This window comes from Hemitrygon akajei, chromosome 11, assembly GCF_048418815.1.
Source record: "Hemitrygon akajei chromosome 11, sHemAka1.3, whole genome shotgun sequence".
Lineage (NCBI taxonomy): Eukaryota > Metazoa > Chordata > Chondrichthyes > Myliobatiformes > Dasyatidae > Hemitrygon > Hemitrygon akajei.
This window is the reverse complement of record NC_133134.1, coordinates 23,793,260-23,810,979: the sequence shown is the minus strand read 5'-3', so window position 1 is coordinate 23,810,979 and position 17,720 is coordinate 23,793,260. Positions and strand designations below refer to the sequence as shown.

The 17,720-nt window shown below is 39.1% G+C and overlaps 1 protein-coding gene across 1 annotated transcript in view; it reads right to left on the bottom strand.

Moving 5' to 3' along the window:
- LOC140735407 (lysosomal dipeptide transporter MFSD1-like) overlaps positions 1-16,398 on the bottom strand; it is a 46,987-nt gene extending 30,589 nt beyond the window's left edge. The window contains exons 1-3 of the mRNA XM_073060441.1: positions 16,247-16,398; positions 12,326-12,426; positions 1,255-1,364 (exon numbers count right to left, since the gene is read on the bottom strand). Coding sequence (XP_072916542.1) covers positions 1,255-1,340 — 86 coding nt within the window. The 5' untranslated portion in view covers positions 1,341-1,364; positions 12,326-12,426; positions 16,247-16,398. The remainder of the gene's footprint in view (positions 1-1,254; positions 1,365-12,325; positions 12,427-16,246) is intronic.
- Between the last annotated feature and the right edge of the window lie 1,322 nt (positions 16,399-17,720).

The following is a 17,720-nucleotide window of genomic DNA, read 5'->3' as shown; positions in this document are numbered from 1 at the left end:
CTTTCTATACCTTTGACAGAGGAGAACTATTTCCATCTTTGCAGTATGCCATAATTTAAATGCCTTACAATGGTATAATTTTTGTGCCAATTGAACACAAGGAGTCAATCTCAGATATACAATTGGATTCACTTAAAACTAGAGCTCCTTATTATAATGGTGGAAATTATGCCTTAGATAGTGGTTAAAATGGTTCACAACATATTCTTCCAGAAGATTCTACCAGTTTGAAAAAACATATAAGCATTACCAGCACAAAATGCACATGGACACTTACATGGATGGGAACGGTTCAGCGGGCTTTGAGCCAAAAATGGGAAGTGGTACTGGTTTAAATGGGCATGGACCAGACATGTCAAAGGACCTCTTTCCATGCTCCAATGCTCTATGACAACAGGGTATAGACTGTCCTTGTTGGAGAAGAAGACTAAAACAAATTGTGCTTATTTCTCTCCTCTAATTGCAAACAAATAATCATCTCTGTAAATTATAATTACATAGTAAATGCAGGTGAACACAAGTGAATCATGATAAACTTGGTGCCTTGCCTTTCCCATGAAGAACAAGCAAGAACAATACAAAGACAGATGGTCCAGAACATGGTGAATTGATTAGTGCAGCAGACAGAGAAGGCCCGGAAAGGAATATAAGGTTGCTGAGTATACACTGAATATTCCAGCCATTTAACTAACCACAAACAGATAATGGCACAGTAGTGTAGCAGTTTGCTTAATGCTACTACAGTGCCAGTGACCAGAGTTCAATTCCACCACGATCAGTAAGCAGTCCCTGTGACTCTGCAGGTTTCCTCTGGGTGCTCTGGTTTCCTCCCACAGTCCAAAGACATACTAGTTATAGTAAGTTAATTGGTCAAAACAGTGTAATTGAGTGGTGTTGGCTCATTGGGATGGAAGAATCAGTACCATGATGTATCTCCAACATAAAATAAAGATGTTTCAGAGAGAATGTGCAAGAAAAATATAGATTGAAAAATTATACTAACAAGAAATTCCACAAATATGGCCTTTACACAAAACCCCCTGTGGTGATAAATGGAATTCACTAGGATTACCATACTCCATTTCTGGTTTGACAAGACTATTGGTAACTAGACTAATTTAATGATGATTTTGAAAGTGAGCTGCTAGGAATAGGGGTCTGCATTGAAATTTATTCCACGTTCAAAGCAAAGGAACAGAGTAAAAATGAAGAGTGCATTGTGAAAGTGTATATTCTGTTAAATATTATACATACGTCCATGCATAGGTAGCAAAGAGAAGGTTGAACTGCTCTGGGGTCATTCCCAATCCTTCCACACAACCTGTTGTCCCATTAGTCATGGTAGAATTAAAACAAGTGATATTCTGGAAAGACACAGGTCACAACACAGTCAGGCAGAGACAACAGATAGAAATTTATCCAATAACCTTAAAATTTTCATAACTGTGCAACTTATCCATTGAGGATTTGTGACCAGTGTCAATACATCATCATTAAATCTTCAAGCTCATTGTCTTCACTTACACAATATCAGTTGTAAATTTACCAGCATCAAACCAAAAGCAATAAATGAAATCGTTAAAAGGCACTAAAGGTCAGAAGACAAACTGACATTAAATTGACAATAAATGGGAAAGGCAAAGGCTATTTGATAATGTGAATAGTTTTCTTTGTAACTTTTTGCTTCTAATATTGGGTTTTTAAATTGCAATACAAATCAGTAAATTTTCTGATAGTTGTTGACAAAGATGCGACCAAAGAGCTGCTCCCCAAAACAGTGTGGATTCTTCTCATTCTAGAAGTATCTAATGAGAACACCAATAAAAATAGCCGGAATCAATACTAGCCACTTTTTCTTCGATTACCCCACTAAACTGTTGACTATCAATCAAGAGGTAATGTGAAGCAGACTCCTCAAATTCAGATGTCCACAGAAATTCACTTGCATTTTGCATTTGCTCAACAATAGAATGCAAGTCATGGCACAAGCCAAAGTGCTAATAACAAAACAATCTCAATGAACACGAGTGTCAAACAAACTTGTTGATGCTTTTCTCAATATTTCTTGTTGCAATGTTTCACCTCAATTCCAATTAGCTTCCCACATGTGTGGACCAAACTTTTAGAATCAATGTGAAACCATTCAACCCATGGTGACTACATTTTTTTAGACCCAAGATCACCAAACCTCACAAATTGAACTATTGTATGGAGACTATGTTAGTGTTTGTACACATTCTTAAGTTCAGATCCCACACTTACAAGAAATGGGCCTTACAATTAACTTCTTCAAGAGATACTCTTATCTCAATTGTTATCTACTGTATTTCACTGTCCTTGGACAATAAAATTTTATAGTAAGGCCTTGGAAACTATAAAACTCTTCCAAACTTCAAAAGTTCCTATCAGCAAAACTAGGCATTGATGACAGAATAAACCCTCATCATTAAAGCTTTTTTTCACCCTTTGGTTTATTGAGGAAAGAAGTATTTGGAGATCAATAATTCAAACCCTGCATAAAACATGGGAGCACAGATCTCTGCTTCTGGGCTATTAGAACAGGAAATTCATGTTATGCAAAACCTAATTCCACAAAATCATCTGAATTGCATGTCAGGCTATGCAAATTAACACTAGCACCTTCTTGCAAGGAGTCCTTGTTATGAGGGCTAAGCCTTTCTTGGCTGTTATTTAGTCCAGCTTGGAATACAGATGACCTTGGAATTAATTATGAGTCGATCAGCAGGCTGTTTGGGGAGAGTGATGTCATTAGTTGTAGCTGCCAGCTTTCCTTTGGCTGGCCTTCTGACTTTGGGAGGGGGGAGGGGGGTGTCTTTTTCTGGGAGCTGTTTTGGGATGTTAGCCAAATCTGTTGCTTGCTTACCCTATTTCAAGGCTTATTGTTTGGTTTTAATGTTCATATTACTGGTTATTACTTTAATTTCTCTATTAAATAGTATTAATAATGGGTCATACTATTAACTTACTCAGTCTTAACATGAAAGGATTAAATCACCCTGTGAAGCAGAATAAGACTTTTGTCTATTTTAAAAACTTAAGGCCCCAATTATATTTTTACACGAAACACATGTATGTAAGTGTGATAACTTATGTCTTTTCAGTAGATGGAAAGGACTACATTTTTACTCCTCTTTCCAGGCTAAGTCTAGAGGAGTTTCGATTTTTATGGATCATACAGTTCCCTTTGTCCAACATAGTGTCTGATACTAATGAGCGTTTTGTCATTGTGTCAGGATAATTAGATAATAAATTAATGGTATTTAACAATCTATATGCTCTGAATATAGATGATCCAGGATTTTTTGAGTGTTATTTTTTGTTTTTTGCCAAATTTGAGCCTTTACTCATTGGTGATGGGAGGAGATTTCAATTGTTGGTTAAATCCAGTTTTAGATAGGTCATCCTTTAAAACAGTGACACTTTATAAATCAGCTTTGTTTATTCAATCTTTAATGAAATGCAATATCGGTGGTATATGGCGTTTCTTACATCCACTAGATAAGGAGTATTCATTTTTTTCTCATGTCCATCATACGTATTCCAGGATTAATTTCTGTTTTATTGATAGTCAAATGATTCCTTTAGTTTGATCTTGTGAATACAAAGAAATTGCTGTTTCAGATCATGTTCCAGTGCTTTCATCTTTAAGTCTTCCTGGTCTTCCTCAAATGAACAGACCTTGGCATTTTAATTTAATTTTATTATCTGACAAAGATTTTTTTAAATTTCTGGAGAGACAAATTATTCTTTTTTTGAGGAGAATACTTTGGAAGAGACTTCTAGTCTTATTAGATGGGATGCTTAAGGCTTTTATTAGAGGTCAAATTATTTCTTATACTGTAAGTGTCAAGTAAAAAAGCTAATAAAGAGAGAATTGAGTTAGCTAATCAGTTAAAACAATTGGATCAAAAATATGCCTTGGTTCCAGATCCTGCTTTATATAAAATGTGTGTTGAAATTCAAACTAAATATGATCTTCTTTTAACATATCCAATTGAAACTCAACTTTTAAAAGATAAAAGTCAATTTTATATCCATGGAGACATAACAGGTAAATCATTGGCTAACTAATTAAAAACCTTTATAGCTAAACGGCAAATTAAAGGAATTTGTAAAGCCAATGGTGATAGGAGCACTGATCATTTAGAAATAAACAATGTTTTTAAAGATTTTCATTCTAAACTTTATAGTTCTGACCCTCCCAAATATAACACTGTAATGAATAATTCTTAGATTAGTTAAACATTCCTACATTTTCTGTTGATAACCAAAAACAATTGGATCAACCTGTTTCATATGAGGAAATTGCCGAGGCTGTACGTTCCTTACAGTCGGGGAAGGCTCCGGGTATTGAAGCACTTTCTGCAGAATTTTGTAAAGCTTCTTCCTCACTGCTTATACCTCATTTATGTGTAGTTTTTTCAGACTCCTTTAAGTTGGGTAGGTTGCCACAATCTTTTTATGAAGCTTCTATTTCACTTATTCTCAAAAAGAATAAGAACCCAACCGAATGCTCTTCATACTGTAACAAAGGATGAACAACTCTGATGGGCAGAAGGGTGCAGAATCGCCCATGCCCCCCCCCCCCCCCCTTTTGGAGAATCGCAAATCACTACTATTTCGATGCTGTTATCCAGGAAGTAAGAGAGACAAAGGAAATCTGCCAGGGCAGTTGTTATTAATAACAGCTCATGAAAGAGAATGAGAGAGAGACACAGCTAAGGTGGAACGTCTCCTACTGACAAAAGCCATTGATTTACTGCTATTGTCTTGTGGAAAAGGATTGTTTACTTGGTACTGTTCTATTCATTGAAACCCCTCAGGGGGCAACCAGTGTGGGCTGGTTTGATGGGTTATATCATCCCAACCTGATTGACACCTGAGACCCCGTGAGTGGGGATAAAAGTGAGGTCTGGGGTAACACCCCTCAGACGCATCAGGAGAAACACTAGTGAGCATCAGAACCCCCACGAGACAGGGTGGGAGACCGGAGATCGAACGAAGGGTCAGTAAATTTTAACTCACAGTGTTTTGTAGCGAGACTGGTGGGGGCTTGTGTGTGTGTCCACCCTTGCCTGGGTGACGAGTCCACCACGGAAGAATGGTCTAGCTAAAGGGCGGAGGGGTCATACGTGAATGGCCACAACAACAACGCATTGACGGATCAAAATCGTAAAGGAAGGTTGGCAAGATAATAGCTGTTACTGTTCATACTTTTTTTTTCTCTCTCCAACAATTGCAACACATCGACAAACAGCTACCGCAGCCTGCATGAACTGAACTGAACTTTATATTTCCATCTGTCACTTCATTATCCCCTAGACAACGATAGAGCTTGTTTCATTAGTGATTATTATTATACCCGCACTTTTAGGTTTAGTATTGCTAACGTATATTCTCTGTATATTCGCATTGATATTATTTTGTATATTTTTGCTAATAAATATTGTTGAAAATAGTATCACCAGACTCCAATGGACACTTCTGTCTTTGCTGGTAAGACACCCAGTTATGGGGTACGTAACGATACAGACCATTTTCTTTACTTAATGTTGATATTAAAATCCTATCTAAAGTTCTGGCCCATAGAATAGAAAATATTTTACCATCTATCATTTCTGATGATCAGACGGGATTTATTAAAAATCGATATTCCCACTTGAATACTCGTTGTTTATTAAACATTATTTATTCCCCTTCTAAGGAGGTATTGGAATGTGTGATTTCTTTGGATGCTGAGAAGGCTTTTGATCGGTTTGAATGGAACTATTTACTTAAAACTTCAGAAAAATTTAATTTTGGGCCCGATTTTATTCAATGGATTAAATTACTGTATTTATCTCCTTCTGCCAGGATCCTTACTAATTTTCAGTATTCCAAACCTTTTAAACATCAATGTGGAACTAGACAAGGTTGTCTCCTGAGCCCTTTGCTCTTTCATTTGGCCTTAGAAACCTTAGCCATGGTTTTTGAGAATCTAATGATATTACTGGTATTCTTAGGAGATGGACTGTTCATAAAGTTTCGCTTTATGCTGATGATCTACTGCTTTTTATTTCTAATATCGAGACTTCACTACCTCCTGTGCTTTCTCTACTTTCTTGTTTTAGTCAGTTTTCAGGATACAAACTGAAGTTACATAATGATTAACTTTTTCTTCTGAATAATTTGTCAGCAATTAATACTAATCTTCTTTTCAAAATTGTAAAAAATCAATTTACTTATTTTGGGTGTAATAATTACCAAGAATTATAAACACCTATTTAATGAATATTTTCTTACCTTACTGAATTTTGTAAAAAGAACACTATCAAGCTGGCAGCCTTTCTCATTAGCCTTGATTGGCCAAATTAATTCTATTAAAGTGAACATTTTATCTAAATTTATATACCTTTTTCAGGCATTACCTATTTTTATTCCTAAATCTTTTTTTTAATTCTCTTGATTCTATTATATCTTATATATGGAAAAACAAACATTCTTGACTAAATAAAGTTCATCTTCAAAAATATAAGAAGAATGGAGGTTTAGCTTTACCAAATTTTAGGTTTTATTATTGGGCAGTCAATTATACCAAATCTTACGATTTGGAAATATTATATTAACTGTGAGAACTGTCTGATATGGGTTCTTTAGAAGCTAACTCTGTTAATAAATTTTCTATCATTTCTCTTCTCTGATCCTCACTCCCTTTATCTTTTAGTAAACTAACTGAAACTTTGGTAGTTAAACATACTTTGAGGATCTGGGTACAATTTAGGAAATTCTTTGGTCTATTGAGATTTTCTTTGTCTAGTCCCATTTGTTTTAACTTTTTTTTAACCTTCGGTGATTAATTCAGTTTTTAAAGAATGGGACAGATTGGGTATTAAATACTTCCAGGATTTGTTTGTTGGAGGAAGTCTTCTTTTGTTTGAGCAAATATCAGCTAAATATAGTTTAACCAAAACTCATATTTTTTGTTATTTACATATTAGAGACTTCCTGCGTTCTCAACTATATACATTTCCTATAATTCCAGCAAAGACTTATTATATGTAATTTTTAATTTGAAACCTTTTTATAAAGGTTCAATATCCAATATTTATGGTATGTTGTTAGGAATGAGAAATGTTTCTATAGACAAAATTAAAAATCTTTGGGAACAAGATTTAGACTTCAATTTCTGAGGAAACTTGGAATGAAATTTTTAAATTGGTTAACACTTCATCGTTTTGTGCCCGTCATTCGGTTTTACAATTTAAAGTGGTTCATGGGGCTCACATATCTAAAGATAAGCCATCTCATTTTTATTTGGATATATCCCCTTTCTGTGATAGATGTAATAAAGGAGAAGCTTCATTAATTCACATATTTTGGACATGTCAGAGCCTTGGAAGATACTGGAAGGAAGTATTCCAAACTTCCTTGGTTCTTTTCAAGATAAATTTTAAGCCTAACCCTTTGACTGCATTATTTGGTATTGTTGGAGGAAAAGACTTTATTTTGGAGACACCTGATTTGCATATTTTGGCTTTTACTTCTCTTATAGCTAGGAAGGCGCTCTTGCTTAAATGGAAGGATGCTGGTCTGCCTACTCATGCTCAATGGTTACGGGATGTTATGTCATGCTTAAATTTAGAGAAGATTGATGTTCAGTTTTTGAATCTAGCCAAGACTTTTATACATTGTGGGGACTAATTTTGAGTTATTTTCAAAACCTTTGATTTGTTGTAAAAGTACAGATGGTGGCTAATAATATATTCTGTTACATAAGGGTTTTTCTTTTCCCTTTTTTGTTGCTTTTCCTAACAGCTCTGACTTTGGTAGTGGGTTTAGAATTATTTTCTGTATAACACAATTATTATATTTCAATATTATGATTTAATTTAATTTTTACGAATACAGGGTTTTGTGATTGTAACTGTACTTTTAATACAATGTATTTGGTACTATACTTTTTCTTTTGACTTATGATATATATCTTCTTGTACTCTGTACTCCTTTACACAGAAACTAATAAAAATATTGAAGGAGTACCCTCTTGCATGCAAATATCCCTGGCATTCAATCTCTGGTCCATGACAAGCCAAAATGGAGAACAACCACTTGAGGTGGTTTAAAAAACTTTGAAACTATACATGAGGAGCACAAAACAGTCCTGCACAAGATATGGAAGGAGCGTATCACTTCACAAACCACCCACCCGCCTGCTCCATTAGCCACCTCCATTTGTGGAAGGGACCAAGGTTCCCATATTGGTCTCATTGGTCAACACTGAAGGAGAATGGATGCTCATCATCCTTAATCCCAAGGAACTACATGAAAATATACAATGAGCCTCCATAGACTGCTTTACACAATTTCAATTTGTGCAATTTCAAAGAAATGCAAAGCACTAACATAGTAAATTGGTCACATCTCATAGTTGGCATCATCCATATCATACCATGCAATTTGATCAACCCAAGTCTTACCACCTCAGCTAGTGGGTCATTCCAAGCATTAATCATTCTGAGTGATATCATTCTTCCCTGCATTTCCACAGGCATCCGTGACAACAAAATCCACAGATTCACCACCCTCTGAAGAAAATTTTCTTCATCTCTGTTATAAATGGACATCCTCTATTCTGAGACTGTGTCCCCTGGTCCCAGATACCTCCACTATAGGAAAATTTCTCTCCATATCCTCTAGAAAGGCCTTTCAATATTTGATAGGTTTCAATGAGATCTCTCCTCATTCTTCTAAATCCAGCGATTACTGGCCCAGGGACATCAAATGCTCCTCATATGTTAACCTCTTCATTACTGCGATAATTTCTGTGAATTTCCTCTGGACTTTCTCCAATACTAGCACATTCTTTCTTAGATTAGGGGCCCAAAACTGCTCACAATACTCCCAAGTGCAGTCTGACCAGTGCCTGATAAAGCCTCAGCATTACATCCTTACTTTTGCATCCTAGTCCTCACAAAACAAATGCTAACATTGTGTCCCTTACCACCAACTTAACTTGCAAGTTAGCCTTTAGGAAATTCTGCACAAAGAGCTCTTTGCATCTCTGATTTTTGAATTTTCTCCCAATTATAAAATAGTCCATGCCTTTATTCCTTCTACCAAAGTGCATTTCAGTGCACTTCCCTACATTATATTTCATCTGCCACTTCTTGGCCCATTTTCCAAGATGTCCATGTCCTAAAGCAGAATCCCTGGTTCCTCAACACTACATGACCCCCATCTATCTTTGCATGGTCAGTAAACTTCGCCAGAAGGCCACCAATTCCTTGATCAGAATCATTGACATACGGGATAAGAGGCTGAACCTGCAGCACACCACAAGTCACTAGCAGCCACCCAGAAAAGGTCCCCATTGTTCCCACTCTTTGCCTCCCGCCAGTCAACCAATCTTCCATCCATGCTAGTAACTTTCCTATAACACCATGGGCTCTTATCTTGTAAAGCGGTCTCACCTGCAACACCTTGTCAAAGGCCTTCTGAAAATCCAAATAAGCAACATTCACTGACTTTCCTTTGTCTATCCTACCTGTTATTTCCTCAAAGAATTCCAACAGATTTGTCAGACAAGATTTCCTCGTAATAGACCAAGCTGACTTTGGCCTATTTTGCCATGTGCCATCAACAGCCCCAAAACCTTATCCTTAATAATACACTCCAACATCTTTCCAACCACTAAAGTCAGACTAATTGTCCTATAATTTATTTTCTTCTGCCTCCCTTCCTTCTTAAAGAGTGGTGTGACATTTGCAATGATCCAGTCCTCAGGAACAAGTGATTCTCGAACGATTAGTACTAATGCCCCCACAAACTCTTCAGCTAACTCTTTTAGAAACACTGGGGTGTAAATCCATCTGGTCTAGTTGTCTTATCTACCTTCACACTTTTCAGCTTCCCAAGAACCTTCTCCTTACTAATAGCAAAGACACTTCTGCCCCTGCCAGTCTTGCATTTCTGGCATTTTGCTAGTGTCTTCTACAGTGAAGATTGATGCAAAATACTTAAGATCATCTGCCATTATAAACTCTCCAGTGTCAATTTCCAGTGGCCCGATACCTTTGCCTTCCTTTGTCAACTACGGTTGCCTCATCCTCCCTTTAGAATACCTCTTCATCACTGGGATGTATTTTTTCTGCATCTTCCAAATTTCTGAAAGAATCTCCAGCCATTTCTGTTCTGCTGTCATCCTTGCTAGTGTCCCCTTCCAATCAACTTTTTCCAGCTCCTCTTTCATTCCTATGTAATTCCCTTTCCTCTATTGTAATACTGATACGTCCAATCTTAGCTTCTAATTTTCAAGCTGCAGTGTGAATTCTATCATTTATGATCACTGCCTCTTGTGGGATCCTTTACACAAAGCTCCCTAATGAAATTTGGATCATTAGATAACATCCAGTTCAGAATTGCCATTCCCCAAGTGGATTCAACCAAAATCTACTCTAAAAAGCCTTCTTGTAGCAATTCTACAAATACCTTCTCTTGAGAGCACCAAATTGATTTCACCTGCATATTGAAATTCTCTATGACTATTGCATCATTGCTTTTTTTTAAATCTCCCATTGTAATTTGTAGCCCACATCCTGGCTACTGTTCCAAGGCCTGTATATAACTCCCATCAGAGTCTTTTCATATGTGCAGTTTCTTAAATATACCCACAAGGATTCTACACCTTCCAATCCTATGTCACCTAAGGATTTGATTTCATTTTTATCAATAGACCTACCCCACCCACTCTGCCTACCTGACTGTCCTTTCAATACAATATGTATTCTTGGATGTTAAACTCCCAACTATGATCTTCTTTCATCCATGACTCAGTGATGTCCACAACATCATTCGTGCCAACCTCCAACTGCACTACAAGATCATCTACCTAATTCCATATACTGTGTGCGTTCAAACCTTCAGTCCTGTATCCATCACCGTCTTTGATTTTTGCCCTCTGTTACACTTTAACTCATCCATATGACTACAATTCTGCCCTAACATCTGCCTGTCCTTCCTGACAGTTAGACTACACACTGCATCGAGTTGTATATCAACTGCACCACCCTCAGCCCATTACTCTAGTCTCTAACCCCCTACCAGATTAGTTTAAACCCTCCCCTGCAGCTCAAGCAAACCTGCCCGCAAGGATATTGGTCCCTCTCAAGTTTAGGTGTCACCTGTCATTTTGATGCAGGTTATATTTATACTAGAAGAGATCCCAATGATCCAGAAATCTGAAACCCCACCCTTTGCACCAACTCTTTAACCATGCATTCAGGTGCCAAATCATTCTATTCTTAGCCTCAATGATGCATGATACAGGCAGCAGTCCAGAAATTACTATCCTCGAGCTCCTGCTTTTCAGCTTTCTACCTAACTCCCTAGATTCTCCCTTCAGGACATCATCCCTTTTCCTTCATATGTCGTTGGTACCAATATGCACCATGACTTTCAGCTCTTCAGTCTCCCTCTGTTGAATGTTGTAGACCAGATCCGAAATATTCCTGATCCTGGCACCTGAGAGGCAATTTACTATCCGGGTGTCTCTTTCCTGTCCACAGAGTCCGCTCTCTGCTCCTCTAATTATGGAATCCCTTCTGCACTCCTCTCACCCCTTCCCTTCCCCTTCTGAGCCACAGAGACAGACTCAGTGCCAGAGATCAGGTCACCGCAGTGTTCCCCTGAGAGGTTGTTCCCGAACAGTATCCAAAGTGGTAACCTTATTATTGAGGGGTACATCCACAGGGGTACTTTACAGTCTCTGACTCCTCCCTTTGCCTCCAATGACAATCACCCAGGTACCTGCCTCTTTTAACTTCAGGGTCTTACCCCCCCCAACCCCCTGCAGCTCCTATCTATCACCTCCTCATTTTGTCGTATGAGCCAAAGGTCATCCAGCTAGAGCTCGGTGCACTTCGTGCAGATGTAGTTATCAGGGAGAATGGGGATCTCCCAGAGTTCCTACATCTCACACTAGGAGCACACCACTAACTCTGGACCCATCCTCAGCAAAACTAGCTATAGTCAGAAGGAAAAACAACGTCCAAGAAACTTACTTAGAACATCTGCCTCTGCTTGCCCAAGCTTGTTCTTGACAAAGGTTCTTGATCCAAAGCCTGACTACTCTAACACAGTCCACTCACACGTGTTAGGTGAATTCTTGCTCTGAATATTTCAGAGCAATTTGCAGAATACTAGAGGCAGAAGGTAAGACAGTGTTGTGCCTTGGACAGATACGTAGGATTCAAAACAGGCAAATTATTTGCATAATATTAAAACTAGATAATTTACATACTCATGCACTGGGCATTTCAGTACTCACCCCCTGGAACTTGTCCTGAAGCACACTAGGAATTGTGTAGCAGAAGTAGGAAGCAAAGCTTGGCAGACAGTTGAAGATTAGTAACAAGAACCTGTAATAGGCTTAAGTGGGAAGGATGTGTAAGAAGATTCAGAATGAAGAGAAGGAATATTAATATTAACATTTTACTTACAGTTATACAAAAATTAAACATGTTCCTTGGTAAACAAAAACAAAACACTTACAGAAAACACTGAAAAAACTCATTAAGTTCTTATCTATCATCTAGGCACTAAACAGTTTTCTAGAAGAAGAACTAATTTTCCAGCCCTTTTCTTATGTATCTGTAAGGCAAGGCAAGTTTATTTGTTCAGCAAGTTTATTTGTACTTTTCAAGCACAAGGCAGTTCAAAATGCTTTACAAAGAACAAGATATAAAAATCAAACATCAAATTTAGGACAATATGAAGAGAATAAAATCACACAAAAATAATATGATTAATAGATTTTTAAATGAATAAAAGTTACAGTGCAGGAGATTCTAATTAAAAACTACAGCAAAATGAAAAATATTAAGCCTCGCTTTAAAGAGCTTAAAGTTGGGGCAGACTTCAGATCCTCCGGAAGGTTATTTTAGATATGTAGAGCATAGTAACTAAAAGCTGCTTCACCGTACATAGTTTTGACCCTGGAGACGGTAGGAAGACCAACCCCATCTGACCTGAGAGCTCGGGAAGGTTCATAATGGAACAGGAGGTCAGAGATGTATTTTGGCCCTAAATCATATAGCGCTTTATAAACCAGTAATAATATTTTAAAGTCAATCCACTGATGAACAGCTGCTATTAGTACCCACGCTCATTATTACCTGATCAGTCTTAAACAAATTCCATATTTGCTTTAGTCTTGCACTGCAGTCTCCCCCAGAACTCTGCTTTCAAACTCACACCTCTCCATTCTTCCCCAATTCTCAGGAACTGTCGCTGATCTGAAAGTTTAACTAGTTTCTCTTTCTACATATACTGCTTGACTGTCTGATTTTCTCCAGTAGTTTTTCTTTACAAGGACATTATTTCTCTCACAAGGAATAATTTTTCCATGGCATATAAAAAGAATGTAAACTATGATTTTATAGTGCTGTCAGACAAAAGAAACACCAACAATGTTATGATTGGACATTTCAATTATAGTCTTCTCTTAATCCAACACAATGGTCTAGAATCTCTAATCAATGGGAATGCACCAACACTCCATGCTCAAATGGGAAATAAAATCCATGCCCCTCCAACACACAAAAAAATTAGCAATCTCTTTCCTGGCATCTCTTCCTGACAGGTCTCAAGTCTCTGGACTGGAGCAGCTAGATGAGAGCCAATCACAACAAAGAATTTTTATATCATAGAACATAGAAAACCTACAGCACAATACAGGTCCTTTGGCCTACAATGCTGTTTTGAACCTGTACTTACTTTAGAAATTACCCAGGGTTAGACACATCCCTCTATTTTTCTCAGTTCTATGTACATATCCAAGAGTCTCTTAAAAGACCCTATTGTATTCGCCTCCACCACCCATTCCACGCACTCACCACTCTCTGTGTAAAAAAACTTACCCTTCCCATCTCCTCTGTACCTACTTCCAAGCACCTTAAAATGGTGTCCTCTCATGTTAGCCATTTCAGCCCTGGGAAAAAGCCTCTGATCATCCACACAAGCAATGCCTTTTGTCATCTTATGCACTGCTATTAGGCCACCTCTCATCTTCCATCGCTTCAAGGAGAATAGGCCAAGTTCACTCAACCTATTCTCATAAGGCATGCCCCCCAATCCAGGCAACATCATTGTAAATCTCCTCTGCACCCTTTCTATAGTTTCCACATCCTTCCTGTAGTGAGGTGACCAGAACTGAGCACAGTACTCCAAGGGGGTATGACCAGGGTCCTATATAACTGCAACATTACCTCTCGGCTCTTGAACTCAATCCCACGGTTGATGAAGGCCAATACACCATATGCCTTCCTAACCACACAGTCAACCTGTGCAGCAGCTTTGTTGTCCTATGGACTCGGACCCCAAGATCCCTCTGATCCTTCACACTGCCAGGACTCTTACCATTAATATTATATTCTGCCATCATATTTGACCTATCTGAATCAACCACCACATACTTATCTGGGTTGAACTCCATCTGCCACTTCTCAGCCCAGATTTGCATCCTATTGACGTCCCTCTGTAACTTCTGACAGCTCTTTTGACTATCCACAACTCCTCCAACCTTTGTGTCATCAGCAAATTTACTCACCCATCCCTCCACTTCCTCATCCAAGTCATTTATAAAAGTCACAAAAAGAAAGGGTCCCAGAACAGATCGTTGAGGTACACCACTAGCCACCGACCTCCATGCCGAATATGACCAGTCTACAACCACTCTTTGCCTTCTGTGGGCAAGCCAATTCTGAATCCACAGAACAAGGTCACCTTGGATCCCATGCCTCCTTACTTTCTGAATGAGCCTTGCACGTGGTAACTTATCAAATGCTGAATTCCATATACACTACATCTACTGCTCTACCATCAATGTGTTTAGTCACATCCTCAAACAATTCAATCAGGCTCATAAGCCACAATCTGCTTTTGGCCAAGCCATGCTGACTATTCCGAATCATATTATGCCTCCCCAAATGTTCATAATTCCTGCTTCTCAGGATCTTCTCCATCAACTTACCAACCAATAAAGTAAGACTCACTGGTCTATTATTTCCAGGGCTATCTTTACTCCCTTTCTAGAATAAGGGATCAACATCTAAAATCCTCCAATCCTCCCTGTCCTCATTGATAATGCAAAGATCATTGCCAGAGGCTCAGCAATCTTCCCCCTCACCTCCCCCGATAGTCTGGGGTACATCTCGTCTGGCCCCAGTGACTTATCCAACTTGATGCTTTTTAAAAGCTCCAGCACATCCTCTTTCTTAATGTCTAAAGGTCAAGCTTTTCAATCCGCTGTAAGTCATCCCTACAATCGCCACGATCCTTTTCTGTAGTGAATACTGAGGCAAAGTATTCATTAAGTACCTCCGCTACCTCCTCCGGTTCCATACACACTTTTCCACTGTCAGTCTTGATTGGTCCTATTCTCTCACATCTTAACCTCTTGCTCTTCACATACTTGTAAAATGCCTTGGGGTTTTCCTTAATCCTGCTCGCCAAGGCCTTCTGATGGCACCTTTTGTCTCTCCTAATTTCATTCTTAAGCTCTTTCCTGCCAGCCTTATAATTTTCTAGATCTCTGTCATTACCTTGCTTTTTGAACCTTTCATAAGCTTTTCTTTTTTTCTTGCCTAGATTTTCAAAAGCCTTTGTACACCGCAGTTCCTGTACCCTACTGTCCTTTCCCTGTCTCATCAGAACGTACCTATGCAGAATGGCACACAAATATCCCATGAACATTTCCTATCATGACAACCCTGTTTTACAGAGGTGAAACCAGAAAGCAGTCCTTAATTAAAGTTATACAAAATAGTATATAAACATTGTAACATGCATTACCAGAGAGTAGAAATCATAAACACACATTACTAAATACTTATTTTATCACTGCAATTAAGAAAACTACAATCAATCTTCATAAATGTAGTTTCTTCAGATGCCAGAAAGTTTGATAGGTGAATGCCTTAATATGCTCTAGAATCTCAAGCAATTAAGTGGAGAATCCACAGGGTATTTTATACTGGGATAAGTTTGTAAAACCCTGTATTTCGATTATAAAGTCATAAAATTGAGTTGATTAACATAGCACTACGACCGCCACTAACTCTCGCGTTCAGACCACCACTGGGCAAATATTCCCGTGACCCCGAAGTGGCAGAACTTTTATCACCAGTGTGAGCTGACATTCCAAGCCCACACTGGATGTTTTGGTGATGAGGTAGAACAACTGGCTTACCTGGTAAATCTCCTCGATAGACAACCACTCCGCCTGTTCAACGCTTTACGGGTGCAAGGATATCCTGCAGCCTAACCCTTTCAACATTTCTTTGCAAAGATAAGGAGAGTTTTTGATCTTCCAAACCGGAGTCAGGAGAAAGCCCATCGACTCCTGGACCTGCACCAAGGCAGAGGGACGGTGAGGCCCTATGCAGTCATGCTTGCTGGAATGACGGGATGGAACGAGAGATCTCTCATCAATGCCTTCAGTCGCGGACTGACCACAGGGGTGCGACACGAGATCGCTGTCCGTGACGAGCAGGATAGTCTGGATGGCCCGAGTAATCTGGCTATTCGAATTGACGACCGGGCAACTGAGTGGCGCAGGGTAAGAATGTCTCAAGCTTCCCACTCACCGTCTGATCACAGTGTTTCCTCACCTTCTCCCTGATTACCCAGCGCTCAGTTTACGGAGGTGCCTGTGCAAGTGGGAAGCATGCGCTTATTTCAGGAGCAACGGGATCGACACAGGAGAACAGGTTCCCGTCTCTATTAAGGTGATCCAGGACAATTCTGAGCGTCTCGTCTCAACCGTCCAGTAAAATAGGATACCCGTCAGTGGGGAGAGGAGTCTTGACGGATCGGTCCTCTTTGCATTCAGCTTCCCCTAATTGTGTAATGCTCGCAGCTTCCTTGCTCGGACCCATGAACTTCAGGCATTTGTCAACTCCGGTGACATCAGGAATCTCATGGACATCTCTCTGGCTCAGAGATGGGGAGTTCCTACTCATGAATTAAGACAAAAGATGAACGTCAAGGCTATGCTCGGTCAACTTCTGGGCACCGGCCAGGTCCACCTTTCCAACAAACCCCTCCAACTTGTGCTCGAAGACGACCATAGTGAAGAACTCTCCTGTCTGGTTGATTGGTCTGAACTGCCGCTGCTGCTTGGTCCTCCTGGTTATCCCTAAATAACCCACGGGTCGATTGGTCTCTTAATGCACTTCAAGAGTGGGCACCGGCATGCCTGTCCACCTGTCTGGGTCCAGCTCAATCCGCTCCATGAATCTCCTCCTGTATCAGCTAAGGATGAGGACCTGTCTGCGATTCCGGCCGAATATGCTGATCCAGGGGCGTATCTACGGAGAATAGCACCTATGGCAAGCACTGAAATTGCGCCCTTGTCCAAACATCTAACACCCTTGTGTTTATTATGATAACTTTATCATAATATCAGCTCAAAAATACAAGTCAAGCTCGTTAATCTTTTAATTAACAAATTATGGCACTACATGAAGATTATAACTGCACCTTTCTTGTTTTCACTGATGCAAATTGGTCTATGATGTGATCAAAGTCAGTTTTTTCAGTTTCTTCTCTTTCTGCACTCAGCAGAGCAAGATCACGGAGTCTGCCTTGACCCTTGGAGGCTCTCAAATACGAAAGTATTAGCTTTAACTTGCTGAATGATCTGTCACAGCTGGCGATGGAAA